Source organism: Cetorhinus maximus, chromosome 17 (genome assembly GCF_964194155.1).
Source record: "Cetorhinus maximus chromosome 17, sCetMax3.hap1.1, whole genome shotgun sequence".
Lineage (NCBI taxonomy): Eukaryota > Metazoa > Chordata > Chondrichthyes > Lamniformes > Cetorhinidae > Cetorhinus > Cetorhinus maximus.
The window spans coordinates 70,169,705-70,196,074 of record NC_135895.1 but is presented as its reverse complement, the minus strand read 5'-3'; the positions used below and the strand labels follow the sequence as shown (position 1 = coordinate 70,196,074).

The following is a 26,370-nucleotide window of genomic DNA, read 5'->3' as shown; positions in this document are numbered from 1 at the left end:
GTGGGTTGCTGCCTGCCACTGCTCGCACAGTGTCCCCAACCCCACATTCCAGATTGCCTCCTCTTCTTCCCTGGACCCTCCTGACTACCTCAACCAGGCGTCCAAGACCAATGGATGACTCCCTCTAAGTGCTTGCAGCTTATTCAGCACCAGGATTGTACCCAACGTGTTTACACAGGCATTTTCCATCATTTGGACACGAGAATTTGCAATGGGAGTATGTGCAGATTCAAATTTTAAACACATTATATATATTGTCAAGAAGCACACACTCAATCTTCTCCGACTGTCAGGACAGCCGATGGCAGCTACTCCATAGAGTGAATACAGGTGGTTGCCAATAATATTGAACATTAATAGTTTGCTATTTGTAAAAATAGAAATTAGTTCTCTCTAAAATACAGCTGTGTTACTTGTCAGCACTTTTATGGGTTCACTGTCACTGTTTACAATGATGTCCTTTTCTGGAAGAGCCCATTTCCCTTGTGGTAAGGAAACTGGCAGCTCTTAATTATAATGTTTAGTATCCTGGTAGCTCCATTACCAGGGGCAGAATTTTCTGTTTGGCAGGGCTGGGGGGTGAGGGATGTGAGCGGGTCCGTGCTGCCATTTTACGTGAGCCAATTAAGGCCTGCCCAACGTATTTGCCGAATCCCAAGGATAGGAGGAGTGTGCAGGTGGCGGCAGGCATGCAGTCTGCTTAAAAGAAGGCCTGGCAGCCTTTTGTAGGCTGCTCACAATGACCAGTGTTAGGCTGCAGCAGAGGGGTTCGGGGGAGCAGGCCAGGCCGGAGATCAGGCCAGCGGAGCAGGCCAGGCCGGAGATCAGGCCAGCGGAGCAGGCCAGGCCGGAGATCAGGCCAGTCCGGAGATCAGGCCAGTCCGGAGATCAGGCCAGTCCGGAGATCAGGCCAGGCCGGAGATCAGGCCAGGCCGGAGATCAGGCCAGGCCGGAGATCAGGCCAGCGGAGCAGGCCAGGCCGGAGATCAGGCCAGTGAGCCCTCATTTTTCTTATGACTGCCTTGCTGCCCTCCTCGAGGTGGCAGCAGCACGGCAGGAGGTGTTGGTCTCCCAGGATGGGAGAAGGAAGCCCCCCGCACATGACGAAAGGTGTCTGGGGGGAGGTGGTGAGCTCCCGTGAAGTGGTGCGGCACACCTAGATCCAGTGCCGCAAGCACTTCAACGATTTGTTGCGCTCTGGCAGGGTGAGTATCATGTTTACATTTGGCATTTAACCAAGCAGGCAGCCTTACCCTCTCTGGCACCCACAGCCAAGTCTCAGTGTCGTGACTGCATTGAATCATTGACGGCATTTTTCCTTTGTTGGGTGGGCAAGCAGATACTGCCCATACGGAGGTCAGCCTGAGTGGGTCATGAGGAGATGAGTTTTGCCCCACAGCATGTTTTGATCTGAGTCCCACATGACTGGTTTGGGGGCAACCTGGAGGAGCTGCACCTAGGTGCAGACTCAGAACTCCAGGACATGTCCTAGTCAGAGTGATGAGATGGTAGAAGGGGAGCTTCAAGGTGGCGTGGCAATGAACCATCTGTTGACCTCTACGCTGCACGTGCTTGCGCCTCCTTGCTATCGGAGGAAATACTATGTGGTTTCTAATGTGATGTAGGCAGCACGTGCCCAAGGAGGGGTGAGGAGCAGGCCTAGCATCTTGAGTGATCAGCAGCAGCAGGGTGAGGAGGCACTGGAGGCCTGATACGTCCCTAATCAATGTTCTTCTCTCTTCTTCAGGAGAGGAATGTGCAGAAGGTGGCGAGCATGTGAGGACTTGAGGCGGCCAGGCACAGCTCTCCCTACTAAGCCGCTTCGAGCAGGAGGCCTTTGAACTGGAGAGGCACCATGCACCCCAGTCTACTGGTGTCGGTGAGTCTGGGATGCCACGGCCAGGTATTTAAGCCCAACAGTGAGGTCCGCGTTGTACTCCCAACAGCCATAGCACCGATGATTGTTAAATTAGTTATTGCTGCAACATTGCTGGGCCATTGGTTATGGAAGGTTGAGCACATCATGAGCTTGGGGGGGGGCGGACAGGGATGAACTTTGTCATTGTCTGCACGCTAACTGATGCACTGTCCTTGTTCTTCCTTTCAGCATCATCAGAGCACAGCCAGGAGGAGGGGCAGCAGATGCCCCCTCTCATGCCTGAGGGACCTAAAGTCTCACCAGCATCACACCATTTCTGTGAGGCAGTCACCAGCACAGATACTAGCACCTCGGTGGGAATTAGAACATCGGCTAGTGTCGCGGGGCACAGTGGTGAGGGCACTTCATAATCATTGGAGGAGCTGGCAGAGACAGAGAATGCCCATGGCTCCAGCAGTCAGAGGACTGCAGGGGCCCAGGCACATGCTCAGTCGGTGCCTGATGATGTGCCTCTGGAGTCGTCCGTGACGCAGCAGGTGCAGGAAAGGCAGCCGGGTGTGTGGGAGCATCTGGCGGAGATACATGGGGTAATGCTTGGCAAGGTCTCTGTGGTGGAGGAGTCTACGCGGATGCTAACTGAAAGCAAAGGGCCACATGTCCGAATGCCATGTGTCCTCCATGGACAGAGTGGTGACTCGCGTGGACAGCCTACTCCAGGAGACCCACCAGGGCTTCCTGGGGATGTGCTCTGACCAGCAAGCCCTCACATCAGCAATGACCTCAGCTGGTCACTGCCAGTATGGGAGATGGTGTGGGCATCAAGCTTCCCAGCTCGTTGCCCATCCATCCACAGTGAGCAAGAAAGTCCGAAGCAACCTTATGTCGGCGCAGCAGTTGCCTGTTGTCTCTGCGGGCTCCTCTCAGGGTGCTCTAGATGAGGGCTGCAGCTCCTCCGCCCCTCTCCCAGTGACTGTTTCATCTGGTGAGGCTGCGACAACTGGAGAGATGGCAGCTGTGGACCTAGCAGCTCCCTCCCAGGCGGGGCCAGCACTGGCTCCACGGGCCAGAGGACGACCGCTATGTTCATCAAGGCCAACAGGACAGCAGAGTCAGCAGGCTGTCTCAAATGTCACTCCCAGCGATGGGGTGGCACCAAGACATAGCACCCGGAAACAAAAGCATAAGGCACCTTAGGCACACCACGGGTTTCTCACTGGTGCTTTTGTGTTGGCCCGAGATTAGGTCCTTATGATTTCTTTTTGATTGTTAAAGCTATTGTTTTCTCTTTGTGATAAGTTATTTTGCTTCACACATTAAATGCAGATGTGTGATCATGGCTGAGGGTGCCTCGTTTCTTCTGCATGTGTATGGCTGACAATAGTGTAATAAGTGATTTGTTGGACATTCAGCTTCACTTACAAGGCCCTTAGCTAGTGCTGCTGACCTGGCAGATTTTGCACTTAGGTGTCGAGTATCGAGGCGACAGCCCAGGCTTGTCCTGGTGATCCATCTGTGTTGTGTGAGCTGAAGGTTCATTGGATTAAAGCATCCTGGGTGTCCCTGCCTCCCTGGAGTGGTCCTGGGTCAGCGTCTACCCTGTGCATGCATATCCTCGGACTCACTGCTGGACTCATCATGTGCAGCCGCAGCCACTGCATCTACATCTTTGTTGTCCACAGCGTCCTGCCTTTCCAGCACAAGATTGTGGAGAGTGCAGCATGCAACCACTATCACAGAGACACGATCTGGGGGGTACTGGAGTGCGCCCCCTGAGCGGTCCAGGCACTGGAAGCGCATCTTGAGAAGACCGACGGTTCTCTCCACCACAGCCCTTGTGGTGCCGTGGCTCCTATTGTACCGCTGCTCAGCTTCTGTTCTTGGATGGTGGAGAGGCGTCATGAGCCACCTTGTCACCCAGCAGCCATCCATCCAGCCGGGCTGGAGCACTAAAGAGCCCCGGCACCTGGGAGGTCTGAGGATGTAGGTGTCGTGGGAGCTGCCTGGGTACCTTGCACAAACTTGTAGAATCAGCATCCTGTGATCACACACTATCTGCACATTCATGGAGTGGAAGCCCTTCCTGTTGGCAAAGGCACCGGGATCACCTGCTGGTGCCTTGATGGCCACACGTGTGCAGTCTATTGCACCCTCGGCGTGGGGGAAGCCAGCAATGGCCGCAAAGCCTCTGGCTCACTGTGTCTGGCTTGCCTGGTCCCAACAGAAGTGGATGAAGGTCAATGCACGCCTGAACAGAGCGTCTGTAACCTGCTTGACATAAGTGTGGACAGCTGATTAGGAGACACCACAAAGATCACCCACTGAACCCTGGAAGGAGCCAGAGGCATGGAAGTTGAGGACAACTGTGACCTTCAGAGCCACTGGCATGGGGTGTCCACCCACACAGTTAGCGGAGATCTCAGGGCCAATCATCTGACAGATATAGTTGACTGTCTCGCTTGAGATGGAGCCTCCTTCAGCACTGCACCTCAGTCATATTGAGGTAGCTGCTTTGCCGCCTGTATACCCTGTCAGCATGATAGTGGCTTCTTCTGCGGCCCCTTCCGCCTTGGACTACCTCTTGGCCCTGCAGCCCTTGTGCCTGTGTCTGACCTCCCAAAGGTGGCTCCCCTGGAGGCTGAATGTGCACTCCAGGCCTCCTCCCGCTTCTAGCCCTCCCTTCCTCTTCAGAGGAGCTGCCTCCAGTGGACAGATCAGCTCCCATACCCAGGCTAAGGGAAGGCTTCCTGAAACCTGCAGGCCCGGAAAAGATTCCTGACTGCAGAATGCTGACCTGAAGGTTATGAGTCCAGTCAAAGCAGCTGGTATGTGTTCTGAAGTACTGCAGATCACACAGGCAAGTTTCAAAAACTTTCAACAATAAATACTTCACAGAGCAGATTCAGGACCGCACTAAGCCCTCTTATCCTGCCCGTGGATGAGGTTAATACAAATGTCTGCTACCCGCCTGCCCGCTGCGCCCATGTGCTGACCTGAAGATTGCACAGGCGCTGAAAAATCGTGTCAATTGAACACTAAAGGGCCTTAAGTGGCCCGTTAATTAATGGCGGGCATCAGACATCATTGCGTGCCCGGCCAGCGAAATATCGCGATGGTGCGCGGTGACATCAGGACACTCGCCCAACACCGCCGCGCGTCATTTTACGCGCAGACGTACGGGGCCCGCCCCCCTGAACGTCAAACGGAAAATTCTGCCCCAGGTTTAAGGAAAATATATTAAACTATGGATTTCCATATAAAAATGTGGAGTTCATCATTACTCACCATTCGTAAATTGGAGGCTACCAATGGTCTTTCAGATTGGTTGTAATTACATATAAACTACTTAATTTTATTCTGTTTTAAAAAATAAAATACCATACAGCAATTTGTTACTTTTGGTATTGTTGTCACAATGATTATCTCACCTATCTTTCCAACTACAGCAGTGATCCTGGTATTTGGAGTGAACGTTGATTCTGATGGTTACCGTAAAAGGACAAATGTATTCTTAAAATGTTGAAAATGTGTTACTTATCACCTACTGTGCCAACCATACCTGGAAATATTAATTTATAGGAGACATTTGCTCAGGTATGAATTAATGTTCCAAGCACTCCAAGGAAAAGTTATTAATCTATAGGAATCATTGGAGCTGCAGTTTGAATGGTTCAGTTTGTGTACTTTGAGTATCAGGTTATTTCTGGTTTTGTTTGGGACTGTGGCCAAAAAGTTCTGATTAGAGTTTAACAATGACTCTTCTGAATCCAAACCAAATTTCAAAACCTTACCCCAGTACGTATTTTGATGCAGCTATCTAATTTGCATACTGTTAAAGGAGTATTACAGTGACTCTTTCCAATGTGTCCTAGTCAGATTCAGCATAGCTGAGTAGCAGGATCGTTTAACTGCTTTGTAAGCTGGAGCCATTGTGAGACAAGTTATTAAGAGTAAGTTAAATTTATCTAGAAACTGGTTAGACCACACTTAAGAGTACTATGCTCAGTTCTGGTCTGTGTATTAGAAAAAGATACAGTGGTACTGGAGGAAGTACAAAAAAAATTTACAAAGATGATACCATTCAAGAAATGTTGAACAGGCTGAGGCTTTTCTAGGAAAGAAAAGGCTACAAAGTGATCCTTTGGAGGTCTTAAGCTGTTCGATAGGGTAGATGTAGAAAAAATGTTTCTTCTTGTATGACATTCAAAATTATGGACCATAAATATGATAGTTACCAATAAATCCAATAAGGAATTTAAGAGAACATCCTTTACTCAGAGAGTCGCTAGAATGTGGAATCTGCTACTCAGGGTGACAAACTGCTGGTGAAAAATTTAAGGGACATTCTGACATGGTGCCAAACCCATAACAGTGGGCGGCAGGGGACACAGGTTCAGTTGGGGGCTGCCGGAATGTCAGAGTGTGGGGGGCAGGCGGGGGTGTGGAGGGAAGGTGGGGGTGTGGTGTGGTGGGGGCGGGGGTCGTTCCGAACCCGAGAGAGTGATTCAACGTGCCCCCACACACATGCTCAGAACCCCGAGCACAAATCACAGCACTTCCAAGGAATGCACAAATCAAAGACTGGCCGAAGCAGGCACAGACAAAGACTAGCGGACACAGATGAGCTCTAGGCCAAAACGTATCCTAGGAAGGCATGACCCGGGATGCAGGACAAAAGACCTAATTATGGGACTGTCCCGGGAAATCGAAGATGGTTGGTCACCCTGTGCTACTGCATGGAGTAGTTGATGTGAATAGCACAGATGTATTAAGGGTAAGCTAGATAATTACATGAGGGAGAAAGGAGTACAAGAATATGTTGATAGGATTAGATGAAGTAGGCTGGGAGGAGGTGCGTCGTGGAGCATAAGCACCAGGGCAGACTACTGGATTGAATGGTTGTTTTTGTGCTATAAATACAATGTAAGTTATTGGTTTTGGTACTTGGGTAGCTAGAAGTATTTTTAAAATGCTGCAAGTTAGCAGCTATAGTTACACCAACCACAAGTATTGCTGAATCAAGGACAGCCAGTATGTGCAAGAAGCAGAGCTGCCTCTTGCCTTAAAGCAGCAACATTTGATTTATTTATATGGACCAACCAACTTACTTTCAAAAGCTCCAAATAACAATAGGTGAGACAATAGCTGCTTTCATATTGATCTTTTTTTTTTAAAAAAGGTATAAAAAAATCTGTATTTATTGCTTTTCAGAATCTCAGGATATCCCTAAACGCTCCACAGACAAGAAAATACTTTAAGTTAAGCTACTGTTATATAGTAGAAAACATGGCAGCCAATTTTCACGTAGCAAGATCTCATAAATAACAATGAAATAAATGATCAGATAATCTATTTCAGGCATTGGTTGATGGATAAAGATTGGCCAGGACACCATGCAGGGAGAATTCTCAAGTTCTTCTTTGAATAGTGCCATGGGATCCTTTACATCCTCTTCAAAGGGAAGACAAGAGCCTTAATTCAATGTCTCATCTGAAAGACAGCACCTCTGGCAATGCAGAAAATGCACCTCCCTCAGTACTATACCGGAGTGTCAGCTTAGATTTTGTGCTGTAGGTTCTGGAGTGGGACTTGAACCCACAACCATCTGGCTCAGTGGATAGTACCCTGGATATCTTTTAATTCAAACTTTAGGAGCCTAGTATTTACAATTCAGCTCCTGAGGAATTAAATTCAGTGCATAAATGCTGGAATCCAGCTCATACTCAATAGGCTTAGAGCCAGAATTAAAAGATCAACATAAAAGACTTTAAAGGTATTTTGAGTTGATATCTGTAGCCAAATACTTGCTATTGTTCAGAAATTGTTCACAGTTTCTATGAAAGCCAAGCTATCTGTTGAAGAGCAGGCAGGTTATAAATTATCCAGGATACAGTTACTATATTTTATGTCTTTGAACAAAATCACTGATTTGTTGAAGGATAACGGGCATTTTTCAGTGTAAGCTCGAGTCACCATCACTCAGATATTAAGGATGGTTTGTCTAGCAGTTTACTGTCAGTGATAAATTAAACTACCAAGTGGCTGGAAGAGTAATATTCTTTTATTTCATTAAATACCTTATTGGCCTGACTACTGCGATGAAACTATTTCATCTTCAGAGGAAACTGGCCTTTGGAGTTCCAGAGAATGGAATGAGAGCTGGAAGGATTTGTTGATCTTTTCAGTTCCCTCATTCACACTGCTTAGTCCAACAGAGGTGGCCAAAAGGGGTTGGATAGTGTCTTTGTCAGCAAACAATTTATCAGATTGAGTTTAAAAGTTACTGAAAGGAACAGCTGACGCTCTCAGGTTATTTATTTTGAAATAGCTTGTTACAAATGTCAAATATTGTACTGTCTGCTTTTATGTAATTACATCACCGAAAAGTAAAAAGTATGACTTTTAGTTTGATTTGAATACTACAGTTTGACATTGTGGTTATTACAGCTGTTCAGAGTGGATTGGAGGAACCGGTGGGTAGTTCACATGATTTACATGGAGCACTTAAAGGATGACCTTTAATTCTGTGGCATGCCCTGTTCATAATCACACATTGTGAAGGTTTCACCTCATAGGAGATGTGTACCTGCTTCTGAAACCACCTTTATGTTGGGAATATTAAATGAGAGTTGGGGGAATGCGGTTACAGTAACGTAGTTTCACACATATTTATTCACAAAAAGCACACGGTGTTGTGCTCAGTAGCCTCCGACTGCCAATGATACATTACAGCAATGGCTGCACTTTAATAGAAAAGTACCTAATAGGCTGTAAAACGCTTTGGGACACCCAGCGATTAGGAAAGGGACTATATAAATACAAGTCCTACTTTCTTTAAGAAAAATAGTTGATGGAACCGTTTCTTGGTTGAAATTATACTGTAACTATGCATAATGCCAGTGGGGAAAGATTGTCTTTTTTAGACAGTCTTGCTACCAATGCCAATTCTGTGAAATTGGCAGTATTCTACTGCACATTTGGTAGATAGAATTATATTAAAAATTCAGAACAAATGCATGTTATTCAGTCCAAAGAGTCTGTGCTGGTATTAATACTCCACACAGTCTCCTCCTATCCTATCCCACTCATCTCAGCCCTGTTTAAAAATAAGGGGTCACCCATTTAAAAGAGAGATGAGGTGGTGGAAGTAGGGTCTTTGAATATTTTTATGGTAGAGGTGGATAGACTCTTGGTAAGCAAGGGGGTGATAGTTTATCGGGAATAGGCAGGATGCAGATTTCAGGTTACTATCAGATCAGCTATGATCTTATTAAATGGCGGAGCAGACTCGAGGGGCCGAATAGCCTACTTCTGCTCCTTGTTTGTATGTTTCAATATATATTTCTATTCTCTTTTCTCTCAGATGCTCATCTAGCATTTAAAAAAAAACATTGAAGCTATTTGCTTCAAGCACTTCTTGTGCTGAATGAGTTTCGTATTGTCAAGAACATCTAGCTCATGTTTTAGAATATAACTTCTGGTTTTAGGAATAGATTAGGTTAGAGGTTAAAAGGTTACATGTAGAAAAACGGGCACAACAATCTAAGAAACCTATGAACAATACAGAAGCAGGTGTGATTCAAACAAACTTGAAATTAATTACACTTAATTAATAAAGCTAATTTGTATTCGTCTTTCAAGGTCAGAGAGGGTTGTAAACAATGGATGACCCTTTCTTAAGCCTTGTGTAGCCAAATGTCTCCACTTACTTCAACAAGCTGTAGTATAAGGGTATCTGGCAAAATGTTAGAAGCTATTATTAAAGATGCTGCAGCAGAGCACTTAGAAAAGTTTAAGGCAATCAGGCAGAGTGAACATGGTTTTGTGAAAGGGAAATCATGTTTACCCAATTTATTGGAGTTCTTTGAAGGAGTCACATGTACTTTGGATAAAGGGGAACCGATGGATGTACTGTACTTAAATTTCCAGAATGCATTTGATAAGGTGCCACATCAAAGGTGATCATGTAGGGGGTAACATATTGGCATGAATAGAAAATTGGCTAGCTCACAGGAAATAGAGGGTAGCCATAAATACGTCTTTTTTGGGTTGGCAGGATGTAATGAGTGGTGTGTCACAGGGATAAATGACTTAGATTAAGGGACTGATGGAATGGTTGCTAAATTTGCTGATGACACAAAGATAGGTAGGAAAGTAAGCTGTGAAGAGTACGTAAGGAGGCTACAAAGTGACATAGATAGGTTAAGTGAGTGGGCAAGACCTGGCAAATGGAGTATAATGTGGGCAAATGTGAAATTGTCCATTTTGGCATGAATAAAATAGAAGCTTATTATCTAAATGGTGAGAAATTGCAGAGCTCAAATTCAGAGGGATCTAGGTGTCCTAGTGCATGAATCACAAAAGGTTAGTATGCAGGTATGGCAAATAATTAGGAAAGCTAATAGAAAGTTATCATTTATTGCAAAGGGAATTGAATACAAAAGTAGGGAGGTTATGCTTCAGTTGTATAGGGCACTGGTGAGACCACATCTGGAGTACAGTGTACAGTACTGCTCTCATTTAAGGAAAGATATAAATGCGTTAGAAGCAGTTTAGAGAAGGTTTACTAGGCTAATACCATGAATGGGTGGGTTGTCTTATAAAGAAAGGTTGGATAGGATAGGCTGGTATCCACTGGAGTTTTGCTGAGTAAGAGGTGACTTGATCGAAACCTTTAAGATCCTAAGGGGTCTTGACAGGGATCCACCTGGAGAGGATGTTTCCTCTTGTGAGAGAATCTAAAACTAGGGGTCACTGTTCAAAAATAAGGGGTCGCTCATTTAAGACACAGATGAGGAGAATTTTTTTCTCTCAGAGGGTCACGAGTCTTTGGAACTCTCTTCCTCAAAAGGCGGTGGAAGCAGAGTCTTTGAATATTTTTAAGGCACAGCTAGATAGATTCTTGACTAACAAGAGGGTGAAAGATTATCAGGGTTAGACAGGAATGTGGGGTTGAGGTTACAATCAGATCAGCCATGATCTTATTGAATGGTGGAGCAGGCTCGAGGGGCGAGTGGCCTACTCCTGCTCCTAATTCATATGTTTGTATGCCACGCCTTCATAGAGATAAGTTGTGGGAGATGGGAGGTTCTTTTGTTTAATTCATCTGGGTGTTTGCCCTGAAGGCAGTTTAGTTGAAGTTTGGGCTCTGGCAATCTGCAGCTCACTGAGAGAAGATAGCCAAAGCTGATGGGTGTTTGGCCGGCAGTGAAGCCGAGAAAGTGCTAACTTAGTTGTTCAGCGTGGAATGTAGGTAGGGGCTTAATCTCAGTTTGAATTTCGTGAGGAAAAAGCAGCTGGAAGATATACTCTACCTTTCAGCTAGTGGAAGAAATCTAGAATGGCCCCACAGAGCCTTGTGGCAAAAAAGAGCCAATTGGCAGAATTAGCTGGGAAGCATTGAGAAGGCAACCAGGACAAGAGACTGAGGCATACACACTCAAGAGGTGTTAACAGAGGAGTTTTACCTCGGAGAATAGCTGGAACTAAGGAGAGATAAAGAAAGTCCAGGTGAATAATTAATTATTCTGTGGCATATTTATGGGTGGTCCCAACAGAAGTAAATAACTAAGATATTATAAAGGTAAAAGAGAATTCTTGGGAGAAGTAAGAAGTAAAACTGAGTGCATAACATTTGTAGTTTTAAACCACCTTGTTAAGTTAATCATGCTTTTTTTGTTTAAGTCTTATATATACAATAAATTTGTTTTTGTTTAAAAATGTGAAATTTTGTGATGTAGTTCTTCTGGTTAAAATGAAGAGTTCCTACTTCTCTTTAAATGTTAATTGTCCCTAACAGGATTGTGACACCATTCTAATCACTGAGAAATTTCCGCTTGATTCCTTATTGGATCTATGAGTAACTATCTTGTAATTATGATTCCTGGCTTTGGATTCTCTCAAGAGGAAACATCCCCAAGTTTACCCTGTCCAGCCCATTCATAATTTTAAAGACCTCTATTAGATATCTTCTAAGTCTTAGATGAAAGCAAAATACTGTGGATTTGGAAATCTGAAATAAAAACAGAAAATGCTGGAAAAACTCAACAGGTCTGGCAGCATCTGTGGAGAGAGAAACAGAGTTAATGTTTCAAGTTCTTATGACTCTTCTTTAGAAGAAACATTAACTCTGTTTCTCTCTCCACAGATGCTCCCAGACTTGCTGAGTTTTTCTAGCATTTTCTGTGTTTATCTTCTAAGCCTTCTCTTTTCTAAAAAAAAAGCAACAACCTGTTCAACCTTTCCTGATAGTTGTAATCTCTCAATTCTGGTATCACCCTTGTAAATCTCTTTTGCATTTTCTCTACTGCTGCTATGCCAGAACTATGCACAATACTCTCCAATGTGAATTCATCTGGGTCCTATACAGGTTTAACAAAGCTTCACTGCTTTTGAATTCTATATCCCTAGAAATAAATCTCAATGCTTTGTTAACATTTTTAACTGCTTTGCTGACCTTCGATGCTGCTTTAATTAATTATTCACCTGTATTGCTAGATACCTTTGCTCTTCTACAACATTCTGTTACTTAATTTCAAAGGTGTAGATGATGTTTCTGTTTTACCTACCAAAGTACATCACCTCACATTAATCTATGCTAGAATTCATTTGCTGCTTAGCAGCCCAGTCTGCAAGTTTTCTACCATTGGAGAATCAAAGATTGTGCTACACACCAATGTCACACACTCAGTATTACTGAAGCATTGTAGAATATTTTGACAGGTTGGACAAAAACAGATTAAAATATTTAAAGTCATCCAAAGGGAATTTCTAGCTGGACTGTACATTGCTCTTATTAAGATCATTTCACTTACAATGTTATAAGAATATGGCACATACGGTGGACTCATAGAAGACTTACACTGAGGCTGTAGACTTAAATATAGTGTTTCCAGTCCAAGTGCAGAGGCAGACAATGTATATAGTTGATGTTTCCAGCTGTGAGAGAGGCAGCATGAACCAAGGCTTCAGTCTTAGTCACTTAACAAGTACACAAAATTTATCCTAACAAAGTGGTGCAAAATAAATCTTACATTACGTTTATAATTTAGGCTCAAAAACTGCAAATCAAAGACAATGCCAATGTACCTTTAAATCTTCAGTGCTATCATGACAGAGCCTAACAACAATGGACTCTCATGTATATGGGTGTGAAAGGTTACCAAAATGACATGTACCTTCATTTTCATACATTTACATTTCATTATGATAAAGCTCTAATCTGTTTTTGGCAGGTGCTATTTTTTGGGAAGACTTCTGGTCTCCTCTGCAGGGTTTACATCATCACTGCCATAGCATGAACAATTGGAAAGTTTTCATTATAGAATAGTTACCAGAAAGGCTGTTTTTAATTTTGAGCCTGAATTATAAATATAGTGTATGGTTTTTTTGCACCATTTTGTTAGGATTAATTTTGCATAATTATTAAGTGACTAAGCTCATGCTGCCTCTCACACAACTGGAAACACCAACTACATACATAGTGTAATTCCCTTTTATGGTTCACCATGATAGTGCTCTGTAACTGTTGCACTGCACCATGGTGTGAGTTGTAACTGTTATTCTCCATATACGAAGGTGAAACTGACATTTGCACTAAATGTAACAACTCTATTAGACCCCTCTGACATCTGTATCTATTTTGGAGTTAGTAGGTTTCAGTCTAACTCAATGATACTCTATCACACTGTTACGCCTTACTTTTTGGGGAATAGAAACAAGCTATTTTGCAACTAACCACATCTGTCATCCTGCTTATATTGCCTGGCTTCTATATTACATTTTGTGCTTAAATTATATGCTTATGTCATGGGTCAGGCTAAGAAATGATTCAAAATTATTTTAAAAATCATGAAAGCATAGTTCATTATTTTAACTTTCCTAATATTTTGGGTGCGCATGAAATGTAAATTGTGGAATATTTTGGACATTTTAAAATAAATGAGCATATTAGACTAAAGGATTTGTTTACATCAGGAATTCATATATAACTTGATATCGGATTAAACAAATAACCATACTATTAGATATATTCATTTTGTTTCTGTAATAGAATATAGATAATCTTGTTTGTATACAAATAAAACTCAATAATTGTTACAGCGAGGTCCCCTGATCATTCAGTTCCCTGATCGTTCAGTTGGTAAAAGCACTGCCCAGTGTGGAACAGGATTATAAAAATGAGGAGAGTTCCAATTTTGATGCATGATCTGTGCTGTTAAACATTGTTGGTTATGGTGGCAATAGGGATACTATAACTGGTCTCAGTATTCTTGGGCTAAAGAAATGGAAACAAAAGTAGGACATCTTTACCCAACCACCTCATTACACAATCCCCTTCTCATCATTCTTGACCACTCTGCAGTGTTTGATCCGAGAAACTTACAGCACAGAAGCAGGTTTCTCATTGTGGCTGTGTGCTCTTCGAAAGATCTTTCCAGTTAGTTCCAAACTTGGAACCCAGCAATTGTTACGCTTTTGTAAGCACTCCCTCATCTTCCACTGTCTCTCCTTTGTGAATCACCTTCAGGGCATTGCTCTAATCTATACATATAAAAGACAAGATCCTAGTAATTGATCCACGCTCTAAATCATCCCAATCAGCCAATTCTAATGCAGATTATTTTTTTTTAAAAAACTTTGCTTAGGGGAAGTACAGTATCTCAATACCAAAACTGACTTAATACAGGTAAGTAGGCAGGATAGAACAAACTACAATGGGCCTTCCTCTCTTGTAAGGTCAGGCATGTAGCTTAGATTTGCTCTGAACCAGATCCAAGTTTCCATTTATTATTGAGTACCTGCACAAAGCACCACATTTACAGAGATACAGTGGTTAGCATGATCACAAGGTAAGTGTTGATAAGGAAGATAACTTAGCCCGTATTAGCTCAACTATCCAGAAAAACCCTGTTGTCTGAATTCTTTACTTCCTGGTCACAAATCTAGCCATGGTCGCAAATTGCAAGAAAAACTGTTACAAGAGCTCCCCCATCAAAGAATCCCTCCATCTCAAATATTGTTCTCCAAATACAGGTATGAATTTTGGCCACATTGAATTACTTATCCAAAATTGAGTAAAACAGTGTACAACACTTAGTAAACTTTGCATTGTCAGATGTGCCAATCTTTTGATGAGACATTAAATCAGATCTTCTTCCACATTCAAATCCCATGGGACTATTCAAAGAAAGAGAGGAACTTCTCATGGTGTCATGGCAATATTCCTCCCTCAACCACCAGCACCAAAAACAGATCAACACTGTCAATCATTTCATTGCTCTTCATGGAATAATATTGGAATAGTATAGTGGCTGCATAATAACAAAATTCAAGGTTATACTCCATATGCTGAGGTCCAAATCATTTATCCTTACTGACAAGATAAAGTGTACCTAGCACTGAAAGGAACTACTTCCAACCTGTCTCGAGTCCTATCCAGTTTTCTTAACTCCAATGCATGAATCATTTTTCAATCCAATGGCTCTTATGCCAAATGCTGGAACATTTTTAACAAACTTCATGTGAGATAGCTTATTGAAACATCTGAAACTTGACATATACCACATCTGGGAACAGCATTCCCATTATATCCAAGTAGTCACCTCTTCAAAAAGAACTATTAAATTGGTCAAGCAAGGCTTGCTTTCAACTCATAGACTGAGACTGTCCTCAGTTAACCCATGCATTTGTAAACGTTTGATACTTTTTTTCTTGAATTACAGATTCTAAAGCCTCAATTTTAACTCTGGGCATGAATCAGGTGACCATGGGCTGAGGCAACCCAATCTGGTTTCAGCAATGCAAGGCCAAGAGATTTTAATCCCTGAGACTAACTTGTATGGCCCCCAAACAGTTTCCTAGTCAAAAACAAAAATAGCTGGAAAAACTCAGCAGGTCTGACAGCATCTGCGGAGAGGAACACAGCTGATGTTTTGAGTCCGTATGACTCTTCATCAGAACTAAGGAAAGAGAGAAATGAGGTGAAATATAAGCTGGTAGAGGAGGGTGAGACAGGTAGAGCTGGATAGAGGGCCAGTTTCCTGGTCAATGCTGACAGAAAGCTGGCTGGTGGGCATGGTCACAAAGTTGGGCGACATCAGAGACTGAATGAATGGTCCCCGGGACTCAGGTAGGTGGGATCTGGGGAAGCGGGAGATGGAGCTAGAAGAGCAAACATACTCTCCTTGGCCCTGGAAGGAAAGTTAAAATTAAGTTTAGCCTCTTCAGACCTTACTTTGCTTCTTATTATGTTCACTACAACTACTTTCGCTTCACGAACAGAAGCCCATGGAGCATAATAAGAACAAGAAGGCTGGAAAAACTCAGCAGGTCTGGCAGCATCTCTGGAGAGAGAAACAGAGTTAACGTTTTGAGTCCAATGTGACTCTCCTTCAGAGCAGCGTATTTTGCTTTCAAGCCCATGGAGCAGATGGGCCCCATTGACATCATTGGAACCTGATCTGTCAGTTTCTGGTAGGTGTACTATTCTGCTCAGAGGAACTGGTTAAATTCATAGCCTCTGGGATAAATGAGGGGCGTTGTTGGTAGGTGAGTTCAAATGCCTAACTGCCTGATTTCCACTGGGCAAGCAGTGTTAAAATTAGCATTTAAGATTTGCCCACCACTGCCTTAGGCTAACTGGTCTATAGTCACCTAGATTATCGTTCTCTCCCTTCTTGAACAAAGAAGTTACATTGGCTACTCTTGAGTCCAATGGCACCATTTGCATATTTAAGGAAATTGAAAATGGTGCTGGAGCCTCCATTATCCCTTTCTGACTTCCTCTCATGACCTACAGTGTATGCCATCAGGAAACAGGCCTCCTTAATTTCAGCTAATTATTTTAGAATCATTTCCTTTTCTACAAATAACTCTACAGTTGTTCTCTCCCACTACTCTACATTCTCACTTCCATTATTTGTACAAAAGCAGAAAAATGTTTATGAAATATCTCTGCCATACCATCATCCTCCACAACTAGACTCCCACCTTCACTTCTGAATGAACCTACTCTCTTAAAGCAACATTCACACTACTAAACCTTCACATTACACTCTGGGTAAGGCACTCACATACAACACCCCTGGGACCAACTGCTTGAACAAGCTCAAGGGTGGAATCATCCCTGAATTGCACTAAGTGTGGCAGCGGGTGTGAAAAACATTTTACCCGCTGGCCGCAATGGTGGATTTTTGCGCTGTATCATCCACTTACCATTCATTACTATGCAGCCACAGGAAACAGGCTGTCTTGCTGGTGAGCGGCCTCTGAATTGGACACCATGCGTTACTTCACCATTTCCTCACTCCATATCTAAACTGCAGCTGCACAGACAGTTCTCAATGCTTGCAGCCCAGGACTGCACCAGTGAAGACATGGCCCCGAAAGCCAAGAAGAGTTCAGTGACCTGTCACTGGAATGCCTTTTGGAGGCCCGCCATGATGTACCTTCACCCCCAGTCTGGCTGTAGGAGGTTCAGCAATCTCATCAATCCGTTTTGTGAGGCGTTGATGGCGGTGGTTAGTACCAATGCTGCACAGAGGAGGCTGGCCATCCAATGCAGAAAGCGGATGAATGATCTCATCTGTGCCACCAGGGTAAAGCGGCTATCTCATCACCCTAAACTCACAAGGCCACACATTCACTGGCATCTCACTCACTGCCAGCTCAAGGGTCATCACCACTCACTCTCTCACACACACACACATCTCCATCTGGCCTCATCTCCTCTGGAGATAGCCTCGTCAGTCCGCAGTCCAGCCTCGTCAGTCGCATTATCTTAAAGGCCACTTGCACAGATCAACTTGTGCTCCCCACACACCCTGGGATACCGCCCTTCCCTGGTACAGCCCTCACCCTGCAGCCTCTTCCCTTGCCTAAGGTCACTTCTCCCCCCCTTCACCAAGAAACTCCTGGCCCTGCAGCTGTTGAAAAGCCACCCCTGCCTTACAGCTGGTCTGGTAGGTAGAGACCTGCTTGTGAGCCCCCTAAAAAAGCGATGTGGTGCTGCCTGTGAAGCCTGGCATCAATGACCATGAGTGCTGCCCGAAGCAAAGTAGGCAAACAAACCTCAAAGTCCCGAGTGAAGTACAACTCACCAGGTTCACGTTGCCTATGTACAGTTTTGAAGTGACCAGATGATCCAATGTGGGGGGTTGATTCTGGTGAGCAGAGCTTATAATGAGATGCTAAAGTATTGTAATTAGGTTCCCGACGTGAGGTGGTGGGAAAAGCAGCCGCCAATGACAGGTAGAGCGGACAATCGCATACTGGTTTTATGACAACATGAAACCGATTTTTGCAATCTCCTGATATTTTCCTCTCCCGCCTGCTACGCCCGCCGCAAACAGGAGTGGATGATTCCACCCCAAAATTTTCCTCCACCCTAACATCTGCACATCCCATGTGTCACACTTCACCTCTCCCATTACAATTACCACAAACTCCTTAACTGGCAGTCTTATATTCATGCACAACCTTTCCCTCCTTTAGCTTGCAGTAAAAGAAATGTTTCTGTTGAAATACACTGGGCGCTTGTCTCATGTATTGTTATTTATGAACATCACCCTAAGTCAGGAAATAGACCATCCAATAGATGAGAGATTCCTGGTATGGTTCTGCTCCACCAAAGAGCCCTTCCTCAGATATGGTGTGCAGAAGGAGGGGACGCTGTTATGCTGCCATTGCAGTTGATCAGTTAAAGGCATTCTGCAGAATCTGCCCTTTGATGGTCCTTTGCAGCAGTAAGTCTCACAGAGTCTGGTTTGCATCATAGAAGAGCTAGACATCCCAAGAATGAAACCTCTTTCTATTCATATGTGTCAGCAGCTGCTTGGCTGGTGCCTTCAGCACCGTGTGCAAGCTATTGTGGAACCCTGGAGAATCAAAATCTCCAGATCCTTGGCTCTGTGCCTCCGCTGTCTGGGTGGTGCTATGAAGTAAATTAATTTGGCTGATCTCTGAAATCGGGCATCTGTCACCTGCTGGATTGATGCCCTGACAGCTCCCTGGTTAATGTTAAACAGATGTCCTGTGTGGACCTGGAAGGATCGGGAGCCGTAAAAGTTGAGCACTGTGTTCACTTTAATTGCCATGGACAGAGCAGTGGAGTGAGTCTGAAAATCTTTGTGATGACTTGGCAGAGATCCCCAGTGGCATCATTAGGGAGGTGCAGCCATTGGATGCATGGTTATTTGGAGAGATCTTTGTAGATCTGGTGTGGCTTATACTCACATTGGGGAGGGTAATGCATGATGGGCTGCTCTTCTTTGCCAAGCTCCCTGAGTCTCCTGGCCTGGGCATACAGCTAATGTAACTCCTACTCCATTATGGTGACACAGAGTGGTGTTCCCATTGGGAAACCAGGCCCTGTCTGAAGGTGACCTGAATTTGAGTTCGGTAGAGGAAGTTGGGGATGGCGGGGTCCCAAAATTTGTTTCTGGGAGAGAGGAATGCTCTACAGGAAAATTGGACATGGGTGTCAATGATTTAAAAATGTAAAAAATATTTTTTTTACATTTTCCTCAGAATCATTTGGCGCCTTCTTCAATTCATGTACACATGTCTGAAGCGGGAGACCATTTCTCCTGCACCAAGGGGAAACTGTAGACTGTTGCCTTTCTTTGGGCGGTTGGGGGGGTAGGGGGGGGGACGAGGTGTAAAGTTACACTATTTGTCAAGTGATGTAAACCCAAGATGCTTCCTTGTGCTTGAACTGAGCAGCTATGCAAGTGAGCTAAGAGCAATATTGTCACACATAAGATTTTCCCTGCTAAGTAGAAATGAGCAAATTTGTATGAGGCAACAACAGTGTTTAAGCAGCAGAAAAATACTTATTTCTTCAATCGTTGTGGCACAATAATATTATACATGCTGAAGTCAGCAAGGAAGGCATTACAGAAAGAACATGAAAGTACTTAGAACTGGGGAAGGGCCCATCAGACCTGTCCTACTACAGTAACATGTGTCTATTATATTGAAAAGCAAAGGTAATAAATGCAAATATATTTTTTCAAGGCAACTGATGTATTTATTCCTTGAAATTCTCAGTATTTTAATGACTATCCAGCCAGTTACTGTAGCTTTTTATATTTCAGGTTCTCTTGTGTGCGGTGCTAAAAGTCCAAATAAAGCATACTTATTTCAATTTATTTAACATGATAAATTTATCTTCCAATCAGAAAACTGTTACCAGTGAACTAGAATTGACAAGGGGCATGTCAAGCAGTGAATGTCGAATCCTGGACCTAAGGGAAGACTACAGGAAACTGCAGCTGCAGCAAGGATGACAGTATATTATCCAGGGCCAAAGACCAAATGGAAATCCACACGATTGATTAAAGTTAATAGCTAGCACTACAACTACGTAAATAAAGGTGGCCACTTGGTTAGTGTTGAGCTCTCTAAGCATTATGTCAAACAATATGATACCACAGCAATACGCCAAGTCCACATTAGTGTCAGCAAGTCAAGGGGGTGCAATATGCCCACAGAGACTTGGGCTTTCCATATTTTCGATGCTGTAACCATAAAGGCATTTCCCACCGACATGTTCCAAATTTATTAGCATTGCTTATTTCTTCCTTTTGTTAGCAGATGTTTGGGAAGCACGCTAGAGTGCAACTCGAATGCAGAGGGACTCTTGTGGATTAAGTACAGGAATCGGCATGAATGTATCGGCGTACCAAACGCCACTCCTCCGTCTGAGAGTGTTCTTGGTGTTTCATCGTTAAGTTTACCAAGATTGTGAATTTTAGCTGCCAGACCTGGAATGACACCAATTACTATTATGACCAGTCAACAACTAAGTCTAATAACCCAGAACTGGTTCTGGAAGTTGCCGCAGAGACAACCTTATCAAGAAGACAGTTGACGAACAAGAAAATATCGACAAAAGGCTTCATACTTGAGACACACGAGTTTGCCTCCACTTTATTGGGAAGGCAGACGTTTAACAGCTGACAGAAAGCTCCGTGCTTGGATCCGGAGCTCCTGCCCTGTAATACTGAGATTTAACCAAACGCTGGAAACCTGAAATAACAGAAATTGCTGGGAGCACACAGCAGGTCTGGCAACATCCACACTTACTGCTTTGGAATACCGATTGCCAAATCTAGTTCTGATGAAAGGTCAGAGACCTGAAACCGGAACCCGGTTTCTCTCTACACAAATGCTGCCAGGCCGCCGAGTATTTCCAGCATTTTCTGCATTTGTCACACAACTCCACCGATGCACCTGATGGTACTGAGTCCCAATACCAATTCAACACAGCTGACTTGCTCCTTTGTCCTGACAGGTGTACCGAGAGGACAATTTATAATGTGTTACAGTCCCCCCCCAATAACCCAAAATCCTAAAGCACCGATCGCCTTTTCTAATTCTCAGTTGTTAAACTGGTTGAACTGCACCAACAGCAACACCCACAATTCCAAACACAGAGCATAAGCAACAGCCAAAACTTCAGATTACAGTCCCGCTACCATTTCTACACATTGGAAATAAGGAGCAGAAACTGGTTGCCAAAGGCACTTGAAAAGTTTAACTTACAGGGCTTTCTCATAACACGTTAATAAATAAAAGTAAAATACTGCGACGTGTTAATAATTAATCCTTCTGTATATATGAATAAAGTGAACCCTTTTTATGTATGAAACAAATAGTCCTTGAACTGGAAAAATATCTGCCTTTTAAAGTTTTTTTTTGTAAGACATCATCATGCGGGCAATGGAACTCTCGGCATGAATCATACCTTCCACAGCAGAGAGTTGCCCCTCTCCTTCCCCACACACGTTGACAATTGCACTAAACTTTACCAAATATTATCTTATTTCACTGTTCTGTCGGATGTAAAATTGCTGGTGCAAAGCATCTGGATCTTAAAAGAGAATTGATTATAACGGAGAATGATTCTAAGGGATATCTCCACAGGACTAGGGGGCACGTCTTCCAAAAAGCGACATGCTACCTCCTGGACATTTTTACTTTCTGAAAAAGAGCCACTTTCTTTGACTGCACTTTCTTGCACCAGCGCTTCACAACACTGCCGCTTCAACTTCCATCCGAGCCTGTCCTATCTTACCAAAAGTTAACATCTACTGAACAGTTCATCAGATCGAGTTACTCAACACTGTAGTAATTTTCCCGTCACACTACAACGCAGAAAGTTTCATCGTTGCAATTAAATCGTTCCCACCTCTGATATAATTGCATCTGTTCTCATCCAAGCTGGAAACAGATCCACCCATTCTGCCAGGGAAGTAAATCTGGTTGCAGAATGCTTTCTTTCTTTCTCGCAACGTTGATTATAGAACGGGATCTCAACTTGCTGCAGGGCTGCGTCTGTCCCTCGCTGTCCACGGTGCAGCGAATGTTCCCCAGTACAATGTTCTCTCTGTTATAAGTAACTTCCTGAAGTCACCGCCTTCGCTCCACCCCTTTCCTCTCAAAATCAATTAGACGGGTCACACATAACAAGAATAACAAACAGGGGATAATTCCGACCAAAGCGATAGTATTTGGAAAATTGCACAATGTGATAACAATACTTGTGGAGGCAGCGGGATATTCACAATGAAGATATTTTTTACGTGCATTCCTTCGCACTTGCAAGGACATTGCTGAAGTAAGTACAATATACAGTATTAGCGAACTGTGCTGGGACCACATAAATAATACCGCGCATTTGCAAGACTAATCACAATTCTAAGCAACTTTCTAAAGATAATTCATCAGGACAAATGCAAGAATGTCAAATTTCAAAATTTATTTGGAACAGGAGTCGTACTGGATTTGAAACATCAACTCTGTTTCTCTCTCCACAGACGCTACCAGACCTGCTGAGTTTTTACAACACTTTCTGTTTTTATTTCAGATCTCCAGCATCTGCAGCATTTTGCTTTTCTTGAAAATTCTCATTTATTTTCGAATACCTCCATGGGCTGGCCCTCTCCTTGTCTCTGTAATCTCCTCCAACTCTACAATCCTCTGTGAAATCTACACTCCTATGATTCCAGCCTCTTGAGCATCCCCAATTTCAATTGTTCCACTATTGGTGGCTGTGTCTGCAGCTGCCAAGGCTCTAAGCTCTGGACTTTCTTCCCAAAACCCTCCGCTTTTCTGCTTTGCTTTCCTCCTTTAAGGCACTTCATAAAACCTATCGGCTTAATTTTCCCAAATTTGCACTAAGTGCGGTAGCAGGCGGGTAAAATGACATTTTAGCCGCTGGCCGCGATGGTGGGTTTTTAACGCCATATTGGCCCAAGCCCACCTCATTATTTATGCACTCCTGGGAAACATGCCGTTTCCATGGCAGGCGGGCTCTCATTCACCCACTCGCCATCACCCTGACACAGCATCACACTAGGCGCCATGTTTAAAGTCCAGCCGCAAGCTCACATCTCAGTGCTTCCAGCTCACCAGAAACAGAGTTGATGATTCAAGTCCAATACGACTCTTCTGTTCCAAATAAATTTTGAAATTTGGCATTCTTGCATTTGTCCTGATGAATTATCTTTAGAAAGTTGCTTAGAATTGTGATTAGTCTTGCAAATGCGCGGTATTATTTATGTGGTCCCAGCACAATTCGCTAATAGTGTATATTGTACTTACTTCAGCAAAGTCCTTGCAAGTGCGAAGGAATGCAGGTAAAAATATCTTCATCGTGAATATCCCGCTGCCTCCACAAGTATTGTTATCACATTGTGCAATTTTCCAAATAGCACGGAACACATGATAAAAACAGAATTACCTGGAAAAACTCAGCAGATCTGGTAGTATCGGCGGAGAAGAAAAGAGTTGACGTTTCGAGTCCTCATGACCCTTCAACAGAACTGATGGAACACATGGCCCTGAAACTGAAAAAGACTGCAGCCCCCAGGTTCAGCAACACATCTCTCGAGCGACTTTTGGATGCCATGGAGGCCCACCGTGATGTCCTCTACCCCAGTTCTGGCCGCAGGATGGGCAGCAACAGCACTAACCCAGCTTGGGAGGCAGTGGCACCAGTGGTCAGTGCCAACGCCCTGCAGAAGAGGTCAGCCACCCAGTGCTACAAGATGATGAATGATCTCCTCCGTTCTGCCAAGGTAAGTCACTCTTTTCTTCACTCTCATCCCACACACTGAAAACCCATCACACATCCACAGGGCCCACACTCACTGTCAGTTCAAGGGACATCACCATTCACTTTCTCATACTCACCATCATTGTCCTCATCCCATCCATAGGACCATTCCCCACCCACACTTGCCAGGCATACTTATCATCTGGCCTGGCAGATGTCCTGCTTACTCTTTCTCCATCTCTATTCATGCAGGACAAGCTGGCACACAAGAGCGAGAGGTTGCAGACCGGTGGCGGAATGCCCGAAATCAAGGTCCTCACGGACTTTGAAAACAGAGTCATACAGCGGCCGGTGAGGATCTGGACCGGTCCTGTACTGACAGTGAGGTGAGCGGTGCTCTACCAAGATCCAGCAATGCAACATCCATCAGACAACCATGCTGTGAGTGATGTGTCCTGTTTCACAGGCCATTGCCATGGACTAATTATTTCTCCTTGCTTTCGCAGGCACATCAGGGAAACAGGCGACAGAGTCCATGACCCAGGGCCTCCAATCAAGCTCCAAAGAAACCTCTGACGAGGAATTTGGAGGCACCCTCCCTGAACTCCCGTCACAGCGCTCACTCACACCCTCCACCAGTGCAGACACACACACCTCAGTGGGACCCAGCTTTAGAGTAGCCCCGGGATCACAATCTGGTGAGCACATCGTACTTTGTGATCCACAGCAGGTGGAGGCAGGGACTTCCCAGGTCCCCAGCACTCGGAGGACTGCTGGAGGCCAGAACGTTGCTGAGTCCGAGTCAGATGATGAGCCTCTGGACTTGGTCATGTCACAGTTGCTGGAGCTGCAAAGGCAAGATCGGGAACATCAGAAAGGGGTGTCCGCTGCACTCCTCAGGTTGCAAGGCATGATGGAGTAGTCTGTCCGCAGTCCGAGGTGATAGCGCCGGCATGTCAATGCACCGAGGTCAACACTGGTAGGATGGCAGCCGCCAGGGTGACCTTGGTCCGGGACTTTGCTCTTGCACTGCTGCGCAGGCTCAACTCCATCGCTGACGGCCTCCAGCAGTGTGTACCTGAGAAGGGTGCCGGGCAGCTTGATCTCACTCCAGCTACCCCTGCTCCTCAAGGATCCAGCCTCGGGCCCCTGGGCACCCATAGGGAGGAGGATCCGTAGGTGCGCATTCTGGACCCATCCATCCAGGTGACTCCATGAGAGTCCGGCCAATCCGACTCCCCTCTTGCAGTGACCCCAGCAGCTCCAGCTCCAAAGGTCGAGGAGGGTGCCACTGCCACACAGCAGGACCCCTGAAAGCAGTCCAGGGCCCTCCAAGTCTCAGCCCTGCAAAGGGCACCCGCCAAGGTCATCACAGACAGGATGTAGCAGTCAGTAGGCTGCCTCCACCTCCACTTTGGATGTCTGGGGAGCACCAAGACGTAGTGGGGAGAATTATTTGCACAGCCTGGGCATGGGTGTTAATCACTTGTACATAATGTTTACTATTGTCAATAAACTCCCAATAATGTCTCCCCGCCAATGGCTCCTTGTTCTGATGAGCAGTGTTCATGTCACTCAGACGTGGAACCTTTCTGCACAAGATAAAGGCAGGTATCTCAGTCCAGGGCTTCTTCCCTGTGATCTGTGCGGCCTTCAGACCAAAGTGATGGTAGAGCCTCACATTCCCTGGAAACATTACTGATGCCTACACTTCGGCAGTGCTGGTCATTGCTGCCAGAATGTAGTGGGCAGGCACCACAGAGATCTCTCATTCTCTTGGTGTGCTCTCAGACCCTTTATGGAGGGGCTGTCTCCCATCTCTTCAGCATCTGTGACCACTGATGCTGTGCTCCAGCTCCTGAAGGGCTCAGGAGCTGAAGGTGGACAAAGCATCAGATGCTTCTAAAGTTTCATGGCTGCGTCTCTATGGTATGACCCTGATCACGGAGCGCAAGCGAGCTGCCCTCAGCCAGACAGGAGTCAGACATTCCCAGGGGCTGTGAGAAGATTTATGGAGTGTCCTCATGGCATGTCATCATCATCCTCCTGCAATCACGTGACTATTAGGGCCTTCACCGCGTCTCCATGACAGGAGCATTCTCACAGAGGGTATTCGCGCCTCAATAAGCCAGACTGGAGTCAAACGTTCACAAATGCAATGTGAGGAACTATGGGGGCACCTCACTGCATTTCGTCATCATCCTCCACAAATCTGGCAGCTATAATGGCCTCCTGAGCATGCCTGCCTTGTCTAGCCAGTGCGAGGGCCTCATCCCCATCATGTCACCTCCGAGGGCCTCCTCAGCCTCATCCCCATTATCATCCTCCTCATCAGAGGAGACCTCCAGCTCCTCCATCTCCTCCTCAGCCAGCTTATCTCTCCGTTGGAGTGCCAGGATGTAAAGGGCGCAACAGACGATGATGATGCGTG

General features: G+C 44.9%; 1 protein-coding gene across 1 annotated transcript in view; it reads right to left on the bottom strand.

Annotated features, from left to right (window-relative positions):
- LOC144692487 (protein Niban 1-like) overlaps positions 1 to 22,263 on the bottom strand; it is a 145,740-nt gene extending 123,477 nt beyond the window's left edge. The window contains exon 1 of the mRNA XM_078561407.1: positions 22,071 to 22,263. Coding sequence (XP_078417533.1) covers positions 22,071 to 22,122 — 52 coding nt within the window. The 5' untranslated portion in view covers positions 22,123 to 22,263. The remainder of the gene's footprint in view (positions 1 to 22,070) is intronic.
- Between the last annotated feature and the right edge of the window lie 4,107 nt (positions 22,264 to 26,370).